Genomic DNA, 18,258 nt, shown 5'->3' on the forward strand with positions numbered 1-18,258 from the left:
TGAAAAAAAAATCATAACAGAAATTGCAAATGAAAAGGCTTGATTCTCCATCACAAACCATGTAACTTTTGCTCACTTTTATGAATCCAAGAGTCAGATCAGAAAATCTCCAGAGAGAATAATAAAAAAGGTTTTCCTAGGCTGGTGCTACCCATCAATTTAAGAGGTAATATTATTAAATGAGTTGGGGATATCCTAATTTCTACATCACTGTCAAATTCAAATTTATATAATTATAAATACTTATGTTTAATTGTAATACATTCCAAGGCCTCGAATTACCTGCCCCTCAGATTCATCTGTCAGTTTCCATTCACTAGTTCAGGATAATTGAGAACTGTATCCATCTTATAATGGAAGGGGCCAGAGTAGAAATGTATTATTCCCTTATCAATTTGGTGACCAAAATCAGTGTATTTGCAAAGTTACAACTTTCTATTTTTTTGTTGTTTCCTCTCCTCTCTCCCCACTTCACCTTCTCCCAATTTAAAAAGTACAATTTATAATCAAAAAACATATAGTGAAAATTCCAATAAAATTTTACATCAGACAAAAAAGTCAAGGCATACCAAAACATCTTTCATTTGTACCAGTCCTTCAGATAAAGTAATTTGATACTTTATAGATCTTTTTGTTTCTATTTTCCTTTAAGTTTTTATTTTCTTGCTTTCTACAAAAAAAGCAGTAGGACTTGTGTGGTAAATGAAAGATTAAAAAAAAAAGGAAAGAAAAGAGAACCCACCAACCAGCATGATACACTGCACAAATACAGGAAATTTCACCTGAACACCTCAGAAAAGCGTTTTGCTATCATTAACCCATCCACCCCTTAGCTACCTGGGAGGTGTGAGCACCTAAATTCTTGCCATTTTACAGATTAAAACCTGAGGTCTAAAGTCATGAGGGACTCAGTGGTAATGCCATACACACACACTCACACCAAATCCCTGTTTTATACATTATTTAGCTTCTTTCCTCTTACTCTATCACCAAGTACTTAAATCTGAGTGTTTGCATAGATTTTACTTTATCCTCCTTCATTAAAGAAGAATAATTCTATGAGAGAGATAGTCCGCCATAGTGGAAAATGCTTTGGATAGGATTCAGATCTTGACTTTGGTTCTGACTGTCTCCATCAGCTGTAAAGCACTGGGCTGGTACCATTCACTGTGAAGTCGGGATAGACATGAGGGACAATTCAGATAGAGTGTAAGGCATTATTTCTGACTCCCTTCCTCACATCAGTGGAAACATATGCACCCTAAAGGCAGACCCAGAATCCACAGTTCCTAATTTTTTCTCTGCTGACCACATTGGCTGGCTTTCCAATGGCCTTGCCCATTCAGAGACACCTGCCTTTTCACATTCCATGGAAGAGACAAGTGTAATAGAGAAGTGGACAGCATGGCCCACAGATTAAAGAGGAAGTCCACGCCACTCACCCACATGGGGTCAGTCAGGTCCGAGTCCTGCATGCGAATACAGTCCATGCTAATCTCGATCTTGTTTGTTGTACCATTTTCTGATGGTTCATCCACAAAGTTCAAGTCAATGGGCTGAACTGAACAAATGGGCCTGCCATAAAGGAAAACAAAGGTGTGTTAGATGTGGAAAGGGACTAAGACACACTCATCCAGTTGGTAACAATGAGCTCTTTCTGCTTCAAAGTTGGCAAAGCTTGTTGGTTGGAGTCAGAAACCCTAGGTTTGAATCCTGGCTCAACCACTTACCAGATGTATAATCTCTGGCATTCCAACTCTAAGCCCTATTTGTAAACGAGAATCACGATCCTTACCCTCATCAAAGAAGTGCTGGGTGGAACCCAGGGTAGAAAAGTATCAGGGATCTTTCACACCCTCTGCCTTTGGGTCCCCAGTGTTCATGACATTGTTTCGCCTTCCCCTTAATTTACGCACTTATCCAAACCTGATCTTAAGAAAGGAGATAATAGTCCTTTTCCTAGTAAGGCATAAAGACCAACAAAATTCAGTGTTCCACTTTCCCAGAGGGTATTTGCAACATAACAGTAAATGAGAGTCTTTAACCCAGAGGAATGAATTTGAGTATCAGCAAGTCCTTGGGGAAGCTATTTCGGGCTAGGCTGGAGAGCCCTTCTGATCCTCCAAAATTATACCACCTTGGAATAATAATGATCTTTTGGTGCTGGAAATTTAATAAACCTCCACTGAATTTTGAACACAGAGATACTATTGGAGGGAGTAATTTTTTCCCAACAATATAAACTGATTTTTATTGATTCTATAAACATGACCTAGTAAGCAATACTTTGACTATCTACCATTACCTATTTATACTAATTCAAGTTCAACTTTTTTCTTTCCTTTTTTTTTTTTTTTTTTTTTTGGCTTATTTGATACTTACTGTTCCAGAAAATCCCAGATGTGCTGGAAAACCTCTGGACTGAGGAATTCACTTGTCTGTGTGCTCTGGGACATAGTGGATCGGTAATAACTTTCCTTCCAAGAGAAATGGGCTGGGGTTTCTACAAACCTTAAAAGGACAAAAATGAGACTAGGATTATAGTTTCTGCATTTATGATTCTGAGTATTAAAATTAAAGCATACTTGATCAAAAAATCAAGTGAATCTTCAAAATCCTGCAGGTATACACAGCAAATTTTACAAGTTACACAATTGATATTTCTCTGGGCAGAGGTAGGGATCCCATTTTGCCATAAAGTCAGGAAGTCAAGTCTTCTATCAAAGCTCTTTTTTCTTAACTAGTAATGTTATACTTTGCACCTCCATTATCCAACATCTATGTTCTGCAGTTTTCATAAAGAAAACAAACATTCCCTCATTAGGTCTGACCGTGAGTCTGACCTATTATTACATCCATTTTATAAATTTTTCAACTGATTATCTTCCCATTTAGCCTCCAGCAGGTAAGAAGTAAAATCAGCAAACAGAAATTAGTTCAGAAACTTAAGTTTCACCTTCAGCATAATCACCCCACTCGCATAACTACTATCTTAACATCAGGCCCAAGGACAATAAACTCAAAACTCTGGACCCAGAGTTGTTGTTGTTTTTTTTTTTAATCACCAGTTACATACCTTAATGTGTGTGTGGGTGGTTTTTAATTGGAGTATAGGATTCTATGTTAGGCTAAGGGATAAGCAAACATCTGAATACACTGCAAATGAATGCTATTTCTGTTTGCTTCATCTCATTGGAGGGTCCTCAAGTTTGTCTTTACTTGAAAAAAAAAAAGTTAACCTTGATCCCTATGCATATGAAGGAAAATATCAGCTTTCTCAGGGGATGCCTTCTCGAAATCTGCATTTTATCTGCACGTTTCATCTTAGTATGTGATTCATTGTGATTATCAGCAGACTAATTTTACTCCAAGATGAAATTAGCTAAGCTCTTAATCATTACTGTTAATATTACAAAGAGTTAAATGAATAGTGTACTAGGATAGTCAATCATCTCAAATTTACAAATGAATGCTCCAGTCTAGTTACATAATAGAAGGTAATACCATTGGATTTATTGTAGTGATTTCCAAGCTATATGGAGATGCACATTCATTTACTCAAGTCAGCTATATAGACAGCATCTAATATTTGTCAGGAAGATCATAGGCGCTGGAAATGCAAAGTGAATAAGACTGTCTCACCCTCTAGAAATTCATGGTATAGAAGGTAAAACAGGAAAACAAATCTTTAATAAATGTAGTAAGAGTGTGTGTAACACTATAATGGCACAACAATGAAATATTATCATCTCATAAGATGGACCAAGGAAAGAGCCTTAAATGATGAGAAGAAATTAGCCAGGCTAGATAAGGACTAATGGTACAGAGACAGCAGTCACAGCATTGTTAGTACAGTGGAAAAATTGGGGGCAGAGAACGCTGGGAGATAAAGCTGGAGAAGAAAGTATAAACTTGCGTGATATGTTTTTTATAAAAAGCTTAAATACTTCAATACTTCTAGTGAGTATTGAAGAATTTCTTTTTTGCAAGGCATTTTTAAATGAAGTTTCTCTTTTGAAATAATTATAAATTCACATGTAATAAAAAATAAAGAGAGTATCGATGTACTGATTACTCACTTTTCCCCAGTGGGAAGTACCATCTTGTGAAACTATTACAAAATATCATAACCAGAATATTGACATTGATATAATCTATTGATCTTATTTAGAAATTCCCAGCTTTACTGTACTCACTGTGTGTATATATGTGTATGTGTGTGTGTGTTTTGTTCTACACAATTTTTTAGCACATCCATCTCTACAGTGTTAAAGGATCTGAAACATGAGATTGACACAGAATACATTTTACATTGATAAACCCGGAGGTTGTGTGGAGGAAGCATTTAGAGCTTGTTGGTTTGTGGGCAGAATTATTTAGGAGGTTGTTGCACAAGCCCAGGTAAGACAATAGGATGACAGCAGAAGTGGGGATGGAGAAGACGGAGATAGATTTAATTATTAGTGAAAATGTCACATCAGATATCATTTCTGTTACTGACTCAAGCAGAAGGAAGAAGAGAGTCAAGGAGGACTTCAAGTTTCTACTTCTTGGATGGAGTGGTTGGTGATTCCACTAAGTCAGTCAGTAAATACATTTGGAAGATCCAGCTTGGAAAGAAAGGAGAGATGAGGGGTTCCAACTTAGCATGGTAACTGTGAAGTACCCATGGGGTATGTAAAAAGTGAAGCGGACAGTTAAATGAACTTCAAACTCTGGGGACAGAAATGGGCCAGAAGTATAGAAACAGAAATCCTCATGCTAGGATGAAAATAAATCCATGAGAGCAGATACAGTGACCTATGCAGAGCAGGACCAATGAGGAGTGAGAAAGTTAAGCTGGTGGAGGATGGAAGTAAGAGTGGGCGATGACATCCCTGATGGGCACATCTACAAAACCTGCCTGTAATTAGAAGAGCATCTGAAAACCCAATATTTTTAAATTGAAAGAGTACATTAATTTTATTCATTTCTTTTTTGGATTTGGATACCAGACTTGGTTTACATACTCCCAACTAGTGAGTAGAAAGGAAGTGAGATTTAATGGACCTAATAATACTGACTGAGAGTTGTGAAGAATTTTCCCACGGATGACACTTTTGAGTATGTTTGATTTACGTTGCATTTTTTCTTCAAATAAAACAGAAGGGGAAGGAAGTGGGGAAAACAAAAGTAAAAACAATTCCTAGCCAGTGAGAAAAGTGGAGATGAACAAACGTATGAATTGCTCAAACCCCCAAGTGTAAATAAACCCTCGTGTGGATGGTCATGTACACAGACGCACAAGCACATCCCTAATATCCAAAGACCTAAACGCTATGATTGGTACGATGACAGCCAGGCGAGCACTAGAAGGTAAACACAGCAACAGGAAGAATATTCTCAGGGATAACGATGCTCAGTGTGTGACTTTCAATACAGAAGCAGCCTTTTTTTTTTTTTTTTTTAAAGTTGGCAGAAATGTAGATGTAAGAAATAACAGTATGGGGCTGATTCAGAAAGAAGGAAGGAGGGTTAGACAGAAGTTAGATACTCTCATTTTTCTCTAAAGCAGAAGAGAGAAAAATGCCATTGGCTCCACAGCCACTTAGTATTTCTACTTCTTTCACTGTTTCTACATGGAAGTTCTGGTTTCTCTTTGTGCTTGCTCTGTAATTCCTTTGTTTCATATTTTCCCTCCAGTTTCACTCTCACTCCTGTGAGATCTTCCTCGCATCTCTTGTGTCACCACTAACCAGCTGTAATACCCTGGAAACACCTCTCAGCTCTGTGAGCTTCGGTTTCCTTGAAGGTGACATAAGGATAATCGTCTTTGCTTTGTTGCCTTTCAAGTGCCTGCCCAGTCCTCAGTGCTCTTCCTCTCACAAGTATGTCCTGGCTGCTGCTTTAAATTTTCTTGGCCTTTTGTTGCATCTCATCAACGCTAGCTTGTTGCTGGTGTAACATCCGTCTACTCTAGGCGATTTTAAGTCATTGAGGGCTAACACCATATCCCTCATCTTTGCATTTCTCGCAGTTTTGATAGTTCCTTGTGGTTAGAGTGAAAGGAACATGGGTTTTGGAGTGAGACAGAATCAGGTTCAAATCTCCGTTTTACTGTTAACATTCTGTAGGGCCATGGCAAAATTACTTAACTTCTTTGTATCTTACTTTTCTCTACTATCCTTCCTCCATAGAGTGGTTGAAAGCCTTACTTGAAGGGCTTACTTACAGAAAATGTTACACATTTTCACATTTATACAATCAATACATTGGTTCCACTAGAGCAAATACTATATAATTTGGATCCAGGAAATACTGAATTGAACTAATTAAATAGTGTATTTGAAAGGTTTGTTAAAGCTGCAAAGGTGTCATACAGAAGTACTTACGTTAAGCCAGAATTATCTCATTTCAATCCAGTTCAAACCATTCATCTTTTATCTGTGTCCTTAGACCAAAACAGTGCCCCCATCACCTCTCACTTTCTTCTAGGTCACCTTTATCTTAGGTTTGTTTCATTAAATTGGGCAACTTCTTCCCTCAGGATCTCAGGCACTAGCTTTATTATAAAAGATGGGGGTAGGGTTTAGGGTGGATTGGTGGTTTTCTAATTATGTTGCATGAAATTGTAAGTGTCTCAGTGTGTTCACCAGATGTAAAGAAATGACCATACTGGTAACTCTCCAAACATGCCTCTCTCCTTCTTAATACCTTGAAATTTGGCTTTTGTCTGTTTTATGTGTATTAGAGCTCTGACAAGGTTTCACTTGAAGAAAGGGTTCCGTTTTAGAAAAAAAAAATCAATGGTATAGGCTTAAGGATCTTCAAGGTATCTCCTTTGTAAACCCAGTATTGATTTCCATTCTCTGAACAACTATGTAAAACATTATTGAGAGAAAGGGAGGAAAATGATCAGCAGAGAGCAGAAAGAATGAGATAAATTGTAACTATCTTCCACAGTTTTCCCTTTGGCTGAATCTCCGGAGCAATTCACTCAAAGAATGATTGCTCTATCAAAACAGTTATACCCAAAGATAGAAAGCTTTATGTCATTTTTTTTTTCTTTTCAGCTTGTTTTTTCCTAGAAACTATTCCACACTCTTTTTATTAACTCAGAGGAAGGAAAGAAAAAAGGAAAGAAAGAGAGAAAGAAAGAGGGAAAGAGAGAGAGAGAAGGAAAGGAAGTAAGGAAGGAAGGAAGCAAGGAAGGAGAGGAAGGAAGGAAGAAAACCTTGCTCTTTGTAGAAGTACCCAAAAACACCAAAGGGTATCTGCTAACAGCCTGCATTCCCTCTTGCTTTTCCTATTCTTCCCCAAAACTCATCACTCAAGTCAGTCTCATATTTGCATTCTTCCAGCTTTCCTGAAAAATCTCCAAAACTCTAAAATTTTAAAGATCAAAACAAGTTTTATAGATAAATTTTAGAATTAGTAACTTTCAGAGACCACTCAGCTCAATTTTTCATACATACATATGTATGTATACACATACATATATAACATATTGAATACTACATATATATTTATATCATAGAGGGAAAAGCTGAAATCTAAAAAGAATCAGTTCATTCTGCTGTATTGTACTCAATATAGGTCTTCATGCACAGTACAGTAAGAATAAATTCATGCATCAGACACTAATTCTCATCATGAGTTCCCTGCCTCTTGGCCTCTTACAGGAGTCCCCATTTTTGTTTTCTGAAAATTTATTCCCGCAGTTAAAGTCTCCTTACTCCCCTTTAGATCATCCAAACTTAACATTACAAAACTAGAAAAACAGTTTAAAAAACAACCTAGAAATATACTTGATTCTATACAGACATCCCCTAATTCACTTAACAAAATAAAACAGCAGTTAGTAGTAATGCAGACAAGAAGCTCATTGGCTGTTCCTAGATTCCTGACTCAAAATCCCCCTTCATGGGGTGTCAGTTCTGCTAGAGAAAGAATCTGGCACCAGAAACTTCCATGACAGCAGACCTGGAGGGGCCCCCTCACCAACCGTGGGAAGATGGGGTCACACATGAGTCTGAATCTTTGAGGACCTCATACAAAGTCAATGTGGGCTGTGATCTTACAGTCTGTTTAGCCTTGCTCCCTTATTTCATGAAGAAACTGAGGTCCAGACCTGAAGAACTTACCCTAATACATTGTTGTGCTGGAGTATTGACTAATGAAAGCAGACGTAAATTTTCTGGAATTTTCCAAGCACAATAAACACAATAATTGACAATGTATTATAAAACATTAAACTTAAATTATATTATATTTAAAAACACATGTAATAAATACTCAAATTTTCCTATTTTACCATTACCTCGGTTCCTGAAAACAATGTGAAAAAAAAGTAGTGAAATTGTTCAGACTTAAAAAAATTTATAAAATTATCTGTCTGTAAATCTATTGCTGCCCTTCTTTAATAATGTATTTCAGTTAAAGGCTATGTGCAAATGATTCAATGATGTATATACTGAGTATTATATGGGGAATTTAGTGATGAATGAGACATGTTCCTTTTTTGAAAGCTTTTCATAATTTACTGCTGGAACTAAAACACCTTCAATGTTTGTCTAATTTTTACCTTTTGTCAAAGCCTCATGCTCCGACTCCTAATTTCCCACTGGGCCGTGACCTTCTTAGGGACAGGAAAGCCAGCCTGGGTCCTTCATTTTGGTTCAGTGCTTGACCTACCTGGTGATTGGCAGGAAAAGCCTGCCAGTGGTTGTGCCAGGATTTCACCTCCTAGGCCCTGCCCTTCCAGTTTACAGGTGACAATCTTTAGGTTCAGAAACGATAAGGAAGTTGTTCAAGTTCACTTAGCTAATAAACGATCCAGATGGCATTTAAATTTAGGACTGTAGAACTTAAATGCTCATGTTCTACTAAATTACATATATGACTTCTAAGTTTCATTCATCATAAAAGTTGGGCAACTATAGAGTATCTGGCCTTTCTGCAGATTTTCAATCTTACCAGAAGTGGTTGACTCTCAAAGGTAGTTAGTGTAAGTAAAGACATCTGAGGTCGCTATTGCCTTCCAAGGGGACTGGAGCACTCAGAAACTCTCGGGGTGTCCTCAATTCTCAGACAAATGTGCTTCAAAACTCCGAACATGGCTTCATCATTCTTTCTTCCTTCCTTCCTTCCATCCATCCATCCAATCTCTCACCTCACACAAGCCTTTATCACCAACCTGTCTGGATCTTTTCCAGAGCAAGTCTCCTGATTGGCCTCAGGAGCATTTCAAATCACACCATTTCTTTCATATTTTTAGTTCAGAAACATCTCCATACTTTCCATTTATTCTGCTATTATTATGATTAACATTATTACTTGTTATGCCTGATTTTTAAGGATGCCAAAGAGCACCTTGATACCTTTTAGTAAACTCGCTCTTTGTTGCACCTGACAGTACCCATGAACCTTGGAGGAATAACTTTACTCAAATGCTTGAGATAAATCCACCTCCAGGAAATCACTCACATGGTCTAATAAATCAGGTCCATTAACAACTTTCTTTTGTTAAATGGAGATCTTCCCCTTTCAACTTCATGATTAGAAAATCACCAGTCTGTTCCTGCTCTATTCACCCCAAAGTTGAACCCATATCCCAGCTCCACTTTCGGCAAACAAAACTTAAATGGGTAAAATGCATTTACAGCATATCTTATGCCTTAATATTTTTGATTTATCACAATTTGGACAACAAAGTGACATAATCAAGGAACTCCTTTTTATATAATATCACTGAACTGATTAACTTATTCTTAAGGAACTCTCTTACATCTTTCAACATTCATTTCTCCTCTGTTCTCCCAGAGTTAGTTGACTTCCCTTTCACCTTCAGAAACCTTTTCTCTTCCCATCTCTACCTGTCTTAAGATCTTATTGCCCACAGCTTGATTCTCTTATAACCCTTTACTGTGCACCCAGCTCCCAAGTTCTCTTCAAATCTGTATATATGGGGTCAACCCCCCAGTTGTTAGTTCTGAAGTGATCTTTTCCTCTCTCAAGTACCAAATCTCTAAGTCTCATATGTTGTGCCCCACTCTTTACCTTAACCATTTGCTTCCTTAAAGGTAAAGTTTCTCCTGACCTATGGACCCTGTCTCTCACACTTCCAGTTCCCACTGACCCTCCTTCCAGCCTTCATTTCATTTTTCCTAAGCTGTACATGATCAGCAGTCTTCCCCAAACAGAATTTTCATCAGGTTGCTTTTTTCCTGACTCAGCATTTACACTCATCTTTGTGCCTTGGACAAAAACCTAACTGGACCTTGTCCTTCATCCCCTTTATTCCTTTGGGTAGAAACTCTTTTCCAAATTATTCAGCCAGTTGTATCCTACATGCTTGTTTTCAACCAAGAGCCTTTTCAAATTATGACCTTTTATACCCCACTCTCTTCCACCAAGATTTTATTCTTTACATTTACCAATGTCCGGTACAAAACTCAGCACACCTAGGTTACTGCAGTAGACTGGAAGTCTGTGTCCCTCCCAACATTCATATGTTGCAACTTAATCCCCAACGTGCTAGTATTTGGAAGTAGGGTCTTTGGAAGGTGATTAGGTTAAAGTCCTCATGAAGGGGATTATAAAAGGCACTCCAGAGAGCTCTCTTGCCATTTCACTGTGTGAAGTCACAGAGGGAAGACAACCATCTATAAACTAGGAAATCAGACCTCATCAGACACTGAATCTGCGGGTGCCTTGATCTTGTACTTCCCAGCTTCCAGAACTGTGAGAAATAAATTTCTGTTGTTTATAAGTCACCCAGTTGGTGGTCTTTTGTTATAGCAGCCCGAATGGATCCAGACAGCTACAATTTTTTTTGTTTTTTGTTTGAATTCACATCATCAATTTGGCACATTTTTAGTACTTTTGTCCCTAGTCAATTCTATTGTAATTTACTCATGTTGGAATGGTATTGCCCCAGCTCAGTGAAGAGCTAGAAGTCAAGAACCATGTTACTAATTTCCTGGTTCTTCACAACACTGAGTTATAGAACAAAGAATAACTCGAAAGGACTTTATTTCTCAGCATCTATACTTTCTTTCTATAAATGAAGACTCATAGGGATTTTGTTCATAGTCCCACAGGAAGTCCATAAAGCTCTAGTGCCATACCCCAGGCATCCTGGATCCCACTGCAATGCTCTGCAGGAAGAAAATGTACAACTAAAACTTTTCACAAACTGAGCTGTCTCTCTAAATCCACGAACATTTAAAAAAAATGTAATCATCAAAAAACACTCTCCTATAATAAATTTATCACTTAATATTCTCATCATTTCAACCCAGAATCTGGCATCCGGTAGAAGATGATGATAAGGGTGACTTGAGTCCATCTTATTTACAATGTCATTTTTTAACATGATAGCATGCAAATATAGACATGTGCGTGCTTAAACACAGGCATTTACCTATAAACTGTCCCCAAGTTAAAATTTAGGAGATATTTGAATAGCTGTAATAACCATGACATCAGGTTTTGGATAAGTTAGATTTTGCACTCGTGTGAAGACCTGATGGGAAGTTCAAGTAGCATCCGTTGCTCAGATGTCAGAGCATAGAGTTCCGGAAGGTCCATGGGGAAATGAAAATCTACAGAGGAGTTTTGTTAGGATTAAGGAGTGTTCTAGATTGAATTTAGACAAATAAGTACATAAACTCAAGAAAATGGTCCATTCTCTATGCACCTCTTCTATACACTTTTTAGATCAGTTATCTGAAATAGTATTATATATTTTTTGGTCTATTGTCATTCCTCCTTCAGAACATAAAGTCAGTGGGAGCAGATTGCAGCGTTCACTGCTGCGTCACGAGGGCCTAGAGCGGCACCAGGAAACACAGGTTCCCCTGCTATCTGAAAGTGCAGCGTCCCTGTGAAAACTTTGGTAAGTCGAAATGGCATAAAGCTGAGCGCATCCTTGTTTTTGGAATGTTCTTATTTTGCCACGTCACTCTAACTAAAGAACTACTTTAGTATCTGTAATTCATGAACTTAAATAAATCTGAAGAAGACTTTTGCTTTCAAGAAAAAAGTCCTTACCCTACTAATGTAGGCATTGTGTATCCCTCCACTACCCACCTCCCCAAAAAATTCGTAACACTTCATTGTTAGCTATTGCCTTAGCTCCACTTGAGAGATGTGAAGAAATTATAGCTTTGAGTGATTAAGAAACTTCCACATTATAGCTTCTTGAGGATAGAAACTTATGCAAATATATCTTTGCCTCCTTATAAGTAACAGAATTCCAGACATAATAACAGGGCATTTATAAACATTTGATGAATGAATAAATGGCCTTGGTGCATACAGACTAGCATGGTTAGTATAGAAATTCAGGTTGGGTTGACTCCCAAGTCTTTACTCTTTTGAACAGATCACAGTGACCTCTTCGTGGAGAGAAGTGGCTATTTTGCAGCAATGAAAGACATAGACAACAATTTAAAACCAAGAACAAGAACAAAGAGACCAGTATATCCCCAAAGCCCCTGGAGAATTTGGTGTGATGACATAGACCATTAAATAAAGTTTCCAGTGGTAACCCTGAGTTGTCAAGAGTTTCTGTGGCACACACTATTCTTGGTTTAAAAAGATGGCAAATTATGCCTTATTTTCAGAAATATCTATATACATCCCAATTTAAAATGAAAACTAAAATGCTATTTATAGAGCATATGTTTATCTAGAAAACTCAACTACACAAACTGACATATTTCCTAAGGGATCCTGGTAGATAAGCTTTCTTTTTTCTAAATCATTTTGGCACTTTCTGTTTCCCTTCTAGTCAGGAGCACATCTTGTCTTATGGTACAGTTTCTTATTTACAGTTTCTGAGTGGTTGGTCCTTCAAGATAAGAACCTCATTTATTTCAGTTTCTGGCTTTTGTGACTTCATAGTCTAGCACAGGACCTGGCACCAAGGATGTGTCAGGTAAATGCTTATTGAAGGAAATATTTGGAGAGTTAGAGCAAAAGTAACAATGCCAATATCTATAGCAGAAATAACAGTTGATATTTGATTATTTCTATGAACAAGGTACTCTGCAAAGTGCCTGGTATGCATTAATTTTCACAGCAACTATGATGTAAATACCAATATCACCTCATTTTACAGACAAGAAAACTGAAGCCTAATGGTAATTTACTTCCTCAAGATCACATGGTAACCTGGAGGATGTTCACTCTGAGGTCTTAAGGATTTGGCTTCAGAGTCTCTGGTCTGTTATTCACCAAGTTAGTTACTTTAGGCAAGTTATTCATCCTTTCTGAGTCTCCATTTCCATTTCTGTCACAGTGAGAAGAGGATAGAATCTACCTGTCACGGAGAGGGAAGGCCTTGGATCCTGGCCACAGAAGGTTATTCCACTTGCCCAGCAAGGGGCAGTAGGTGTCACACTTTAAAGTTCAACAGAATCACCTGGCCCACAATCGGGAAATACAGAGTCTCTGTCCCTACCTCCAGGAGATTCTGTTTCAGATGCTCTGGAGTGAGGCCCAGGAATCCACACTTTGACAAAACTGCATATGAAAACACAAGGATTTGGGACTCACCTAAAATCTCATTCCTTTGGAGCTTTTTATCAATCACAGAGCACCTTGATAAATCTGCATTTTCTCCAGATATTTATCCTTAAGTAGGCAAGGTATTATCACAGTCTTGCTCGCTAATACGTCTGTTTTATTACTCGAGTGAAACAGAATGGTGTGATAGTTACAGTTACTGTCACAGAACACATACCACACGCTGGCTCGGCCTCGTTCTACATGCTTTATGGACATCAGTTCTTTTTACCCACCCAACAACCCATGAGAAAGTTAGACTATCATTATCCTCATTTTATAGATGCGGAAACCGAGGCACAGAGAGCGTAAGTAACTTCTCCAAAGGTGCCCGCTCAGTAAGTGAGGGCGGCAAACTCAGCAGCTGTGCTGTTACCCGGTCTGCCGTGCCGACTCTCCCAGGACGGACGGAGGCCAGAGCCCGGCCTGACAGGTGAGCTTGGGCAAGTCCCTGCCCTTCTCTCGCAACCGAGTCCCCCTCCGTGCAGTGAGTGGGCTGACTCCGATAATCCCTAAGGCCCTCTGGTCCCACGATTCTATTATTCATTTCACAGGAGTCTTTTGACCTTGTTATCTGATGGACCAAGGCGTTAGGATGGCTGGCAGTAAAACGCGCTGGCGTCTAGAAATGCCCCCTTATTACCTTTTCTTTACCTACCAATTCAAAAAACTTCCTCCTGAGTTGTCTGTCCTTTGTTGTTTCTTCTTGCTGAGGAAACCAAGTGTACTTCAGCCCAGAGCTGGTAGATGTGTCTTCACAGTTTCCTTCTAAGCCCTGACGTCTTGGTTTAATCAGGCTTCCAGAGGGCTTCCACCTGAGTCTACTTGAACCTCATTACTCACCCAAATAGGCCTCCCAGCTGTTGCCCCTCCTTTCTTCCTCTCCTCTCAAGCATTGGCTCTCTTCTGGCCCAATTCACCCTCAGTAATATCCCTCCAAACTGCCCTCCTCCCTCTCCACCTGTGTTCTCTCATCCATCCCAGGCCTAGACTGTCAGGCTTCTTTCAGTCTTGCATTTTCTCCAACCTGATTACACATTAGAAGACATGAGATGCTTAAAATACCAATCGAGGGGCACTACGACAAACCAATTAAACCGGTGTTTTGAGGAGTGGAATCTGGGCAGGAGTATTATTTAAAAAGTCAGAAGTTCCATGAGAGTTGCTCACGTGAGGCATGGTTAAGGAACCACTGGCATCTATCTCCGGTGAATCTCGATTCTCGAGTGGGGAAAACAAGCAAATGAAAATCACCTGGGCTGCTGGCTAAGCCGGACTCCCAGGGAGGGAAGTCCGGGCGTGTGAAGCAAACAGGGAAGTTTGGAGAAACCTTTTTAGGAACCGGAGTTCTAGCTGAACCTCTAAAGCAGGATGCATCACTCAGCTTTCCTGGTACCCACCTTCGCAGAAGAACCCCAGGCTCCTACTGTATCCCACACCAAGTGAATATTTCTCATTGTGAAGAGCAATCCAGAGGAAAAAGCCCTTCAAGGTAAGATGCACATTCTTTTTCTCCGTGGATTAACTGGCTGGGTAACTCTGGGGGGAACCCCTTTTCCTCTCGAGGCTTTATTTTCCCCTCTATGTAAAAGAAGGTTATAGGATTACTAGATAATCACTAAGCTTCCTTCCTTAAGCTTCTTTCCCATTTTATTATTCTACTATTTTAAGGCCCCCAAACCTATTGTTCTTCAGCTGTTACACAACCAGCCCCAGTTTTTCGGCATTCAGCTGACACCAGACAATGCATCTCTGCAAACCTATTCCTCAGCCCCGGTGAAGACTGCCCATTGCAAGCCAATACCAGGGCTGCAAAGATTTCTTTCTTCAAATTCCCTACCTATACCAACAACGACTGCTGCCCAGACTTCAGCTCAGACCTCTGAATCGCCACAAAGCTCTTCCCTCTCAATGCCCTCTGAGAGCAGCCCCCTCTGACAGCAATTGCCTTCTTTATCTCTGGGCCTCCCACCTCCTGCAGGCAGCCTGCCTCTTTGAAGGTGGCTCGGAGAGACCAACCTGGTTTATGGACAGAATCTCTTCTCTTACCCTGCCCCGCACCAAGCTGTCCAATGATGCTCAGAAGGTGGTAACAGAGTGGCAGCAGTATGGGCTCTGGGAGCTTTTTTTTTTTTGCCTGCTTTGTCTTAGTGTGAGATAGTCAGCTCTATTAGGAGGTGCTGGCTGATGACTGTGGAGCAGAGACGTGTTTGCCAGGGGTATCCCCATTTCCCCTCCCTGCCAGCTTCCGGTCCGTTAACGAAGAGACCACTGTCTAAAGGAGTTGAAGGTAGAATGGCACCTAAGGCCACTTCCAATGATCTTCATTCTAGGTAGGGTGTGTCTGTGTTTTACAAGTAATTGAAATACACTGAAGCTAGTAATGCTGATGAAAATTATAAAGGTAATGTTTGACAGGGTAAAAAAAATAAAATCAAATCAAGAATGTTCATGGGTTTTGACCTAGACTGCTCTCCTTTGCCCTGGTTCCTTGACTTCCGAGTTTGGAAATGGAGGAAGGGGAAAAAGGGGAGAACCGGCCAATTTAGCAAGGGTGGGTTAGTCAGCCTGCAAAATAGTGCTCTGAGTCAGAGGCGACAGGGTCAAAATGAAAACTCTGTGGGCTGAGCTAGCTAGGGTGGGGGGATTTGGGACAGGGTTTGGTGGAGGAGAGATTAATAGAGTGTAACGTGTGTGGAAACAAGGGGAAAGAGTAAAGAAAAAAGGAACTTGTCATGCAAGGCTGTGGATTGGGTCTCTTTTAAGATCCTTCCAGAGACAAAGACTAAATGAGAATTTTAAAAACTGAAACTGAAATTAAATGAACACAATGCTTTTAAATCCTATCTGATCTGTGCTGCTTAAATGCCATCCGACTTAGAGAGCAAACCCAGGCTGGTCATAGACTCAAAGGTATATGAAAACTGATCATATTAAAGAGATTTACATTTCAGAAAATATTTCAAAAGTAGTAAGAAAAGGAGAGGCCATAATTTCATAGAAGAAGACTCGCAAAAGAAATTTTTTCTCAAGAAAAATGGAAGACTCTTATCTACAGCAGGAGTCTACAAGGTACTCTCCAGAAAAACTCCTGTTACCTGTTTCTGTAAACCCAGTTTGACCCTGCTTTGGTACAGTCTACGGAAGCTGTCACGCTACAGAGGCTGAGCTGAGAAGTTATGACAGGAGGTATATAACCTGCAAAGCTGGAGACCTTTACTGTCTGAACTTTCACAAGAAAAGTTTGCTGACCCTGACCTTAAGAAAAGAAATGAAATTTTAACTGCATAATCGTGAATATTTCAAATTATAAAGGAGAGACTGGGTAAATGCGTCAGTTAGGTGGAACGTGTATAAAAATGATCTGGGAATATAGCAAGACTTCTGATAAATTAGCTGTGAGAAAGTGTGAAGTTTAGGCACATAATCAAGGGAGAACAGACGGGCCTGAGGGAGGCGCACCAACAGATGGGAAGCGCAGAGCTCAGAACAAGCTAATCTCCCCTTCCAAAGGCTACATATTAGCTTTAAATTAGATGACGTACAAACATGTATAAGAGAAAGGGCAGGGAGAGATACACTAGGGGTTGGGGATTAATAGACACACTACTATATATATAAAATAGATAAGGGCCTACTGTACAGCACAGGGCACTATATTCAATTTCTTGTAATAATCTATAATGGAAAAGAATCTCAAAAGAAAATAGATATGTATGTATATGTATAACTGAATCACTTTGCTGTGCACCTGAAGCTAACATTGTAAATTAACTTCACGTCAATACATTTTTTTTAGAAAGTTGCGATTACCAGGAGTAGCGTGACTTCCCTAGGAAGAAGTCCCCTCCGTGCCACCAAACCAATTCTAAACGCTGCTTTCTACGCACTGGTCTCTCCCTCTTGTGTCTATAGATTCTGTCTTTGCCATATCTTCTCCTGACCATCCTCTTCCATTCTGGCAATGGAGAGATCTTCCCTTCCTCACTCCATCGTGTCTGTGGCTGAGAGACATCCAAGTTGCTCACGTTAGAACACTTCCGTAAAAGGTATTCGTTCATCTAAATCCTCTCTATATTCCTATTTATGTTAAATATATCCCTCTCCAAAGGTATCTTTTTTTTTTAATGTAAGTGATTCAAAGTAAATTTCAGAAGTATTTCCACATTCAGTCTCACGTTCATAGTTTCTCTGTTCCCATGGAAAACCAAATCGCTATTAGTTGGCTACATTCAAAATGTTATGTTTCTTTAGCTATATGGTTATCTTCTCTAGTCACCATTGATTTTTTTTTTTTTGCTTTTAATTTTTTTAAATTAAACTGTAATCAGTTTACAATGTTGTATTGGTTTCTGGTGTACAGCATAGTGATTTAGTTATATATATATATTATATATATATATAATATAATATATATATTCCTTTCCATATTCTTTTTCATTAAAGGCTTTCACAAGGTATTTGATATAGTTCCCTGTGCTATGCAGTAGGACCTTGCTTTTCATCTGTTTTATATATTGTAGTTAGTATCTGCAAGATTTCTCAATGATAAGGCAAGGGTCTTCGTTCTTAGCCTGTTTAATGTTATTGACTCAGTATTCTCAGGTTTATTTTTCCCTGTAAACATTTTATTCTAAAATAAACATAAGATCACTCCCATTCCTGGAGTTTGTGTCCTTTTCTTCAGTCTTGGCTCTCTGGCCACTG

At 39.1% G+C, this 18,258-nt stretch overlaps 1 protein-coding gene across 8 annotated transcripts in view; it reads right to left on the reverse strand.

Annotated features, from left to right (window-relative positions):
- TP63 (tumor protein p63) overlaps positions 1-18,258 on the reverse strand; it is a 207,709-nt gene that overhangs the window by 134,166 nt on the left and 55,285 nt on the right. For all 8 annotated transcript variants that reach the window (XM_006188860.3, XM_014562700.2, XM_014562699.2 and 5 more), the window contains exons 2-3: positions 2,383-2,511; positions 1,443-1,575 (exon numbers count right to left, since the gene is read on the reverse strand). In XM_006188860.3, coding sequence (XP_006188922.1) covers positions 1,443-1,575; positions 2,383-2,511 — 262 coding nt within the window. The remainder of the gene's footprint in view (positions 1-1,442; positions 1,576-2,382; positions 2,512-18,258) is intronic.

This window comes from Camelus ferus, chromosome 1 (assembly GCF_009834535.1).
Source record: "Camelus ferus isolate YT-003-E chromosome 1, BCGSAC_Cfer_1.0, whole genome shotgun sequence".
In the NCBI taxonomy this organism is placed as follows: Eukaryota; Metazoa; Chordata; class Mammalia; order Artiodactyla; family Camelidae; genus Camelus; species Camelus ferus.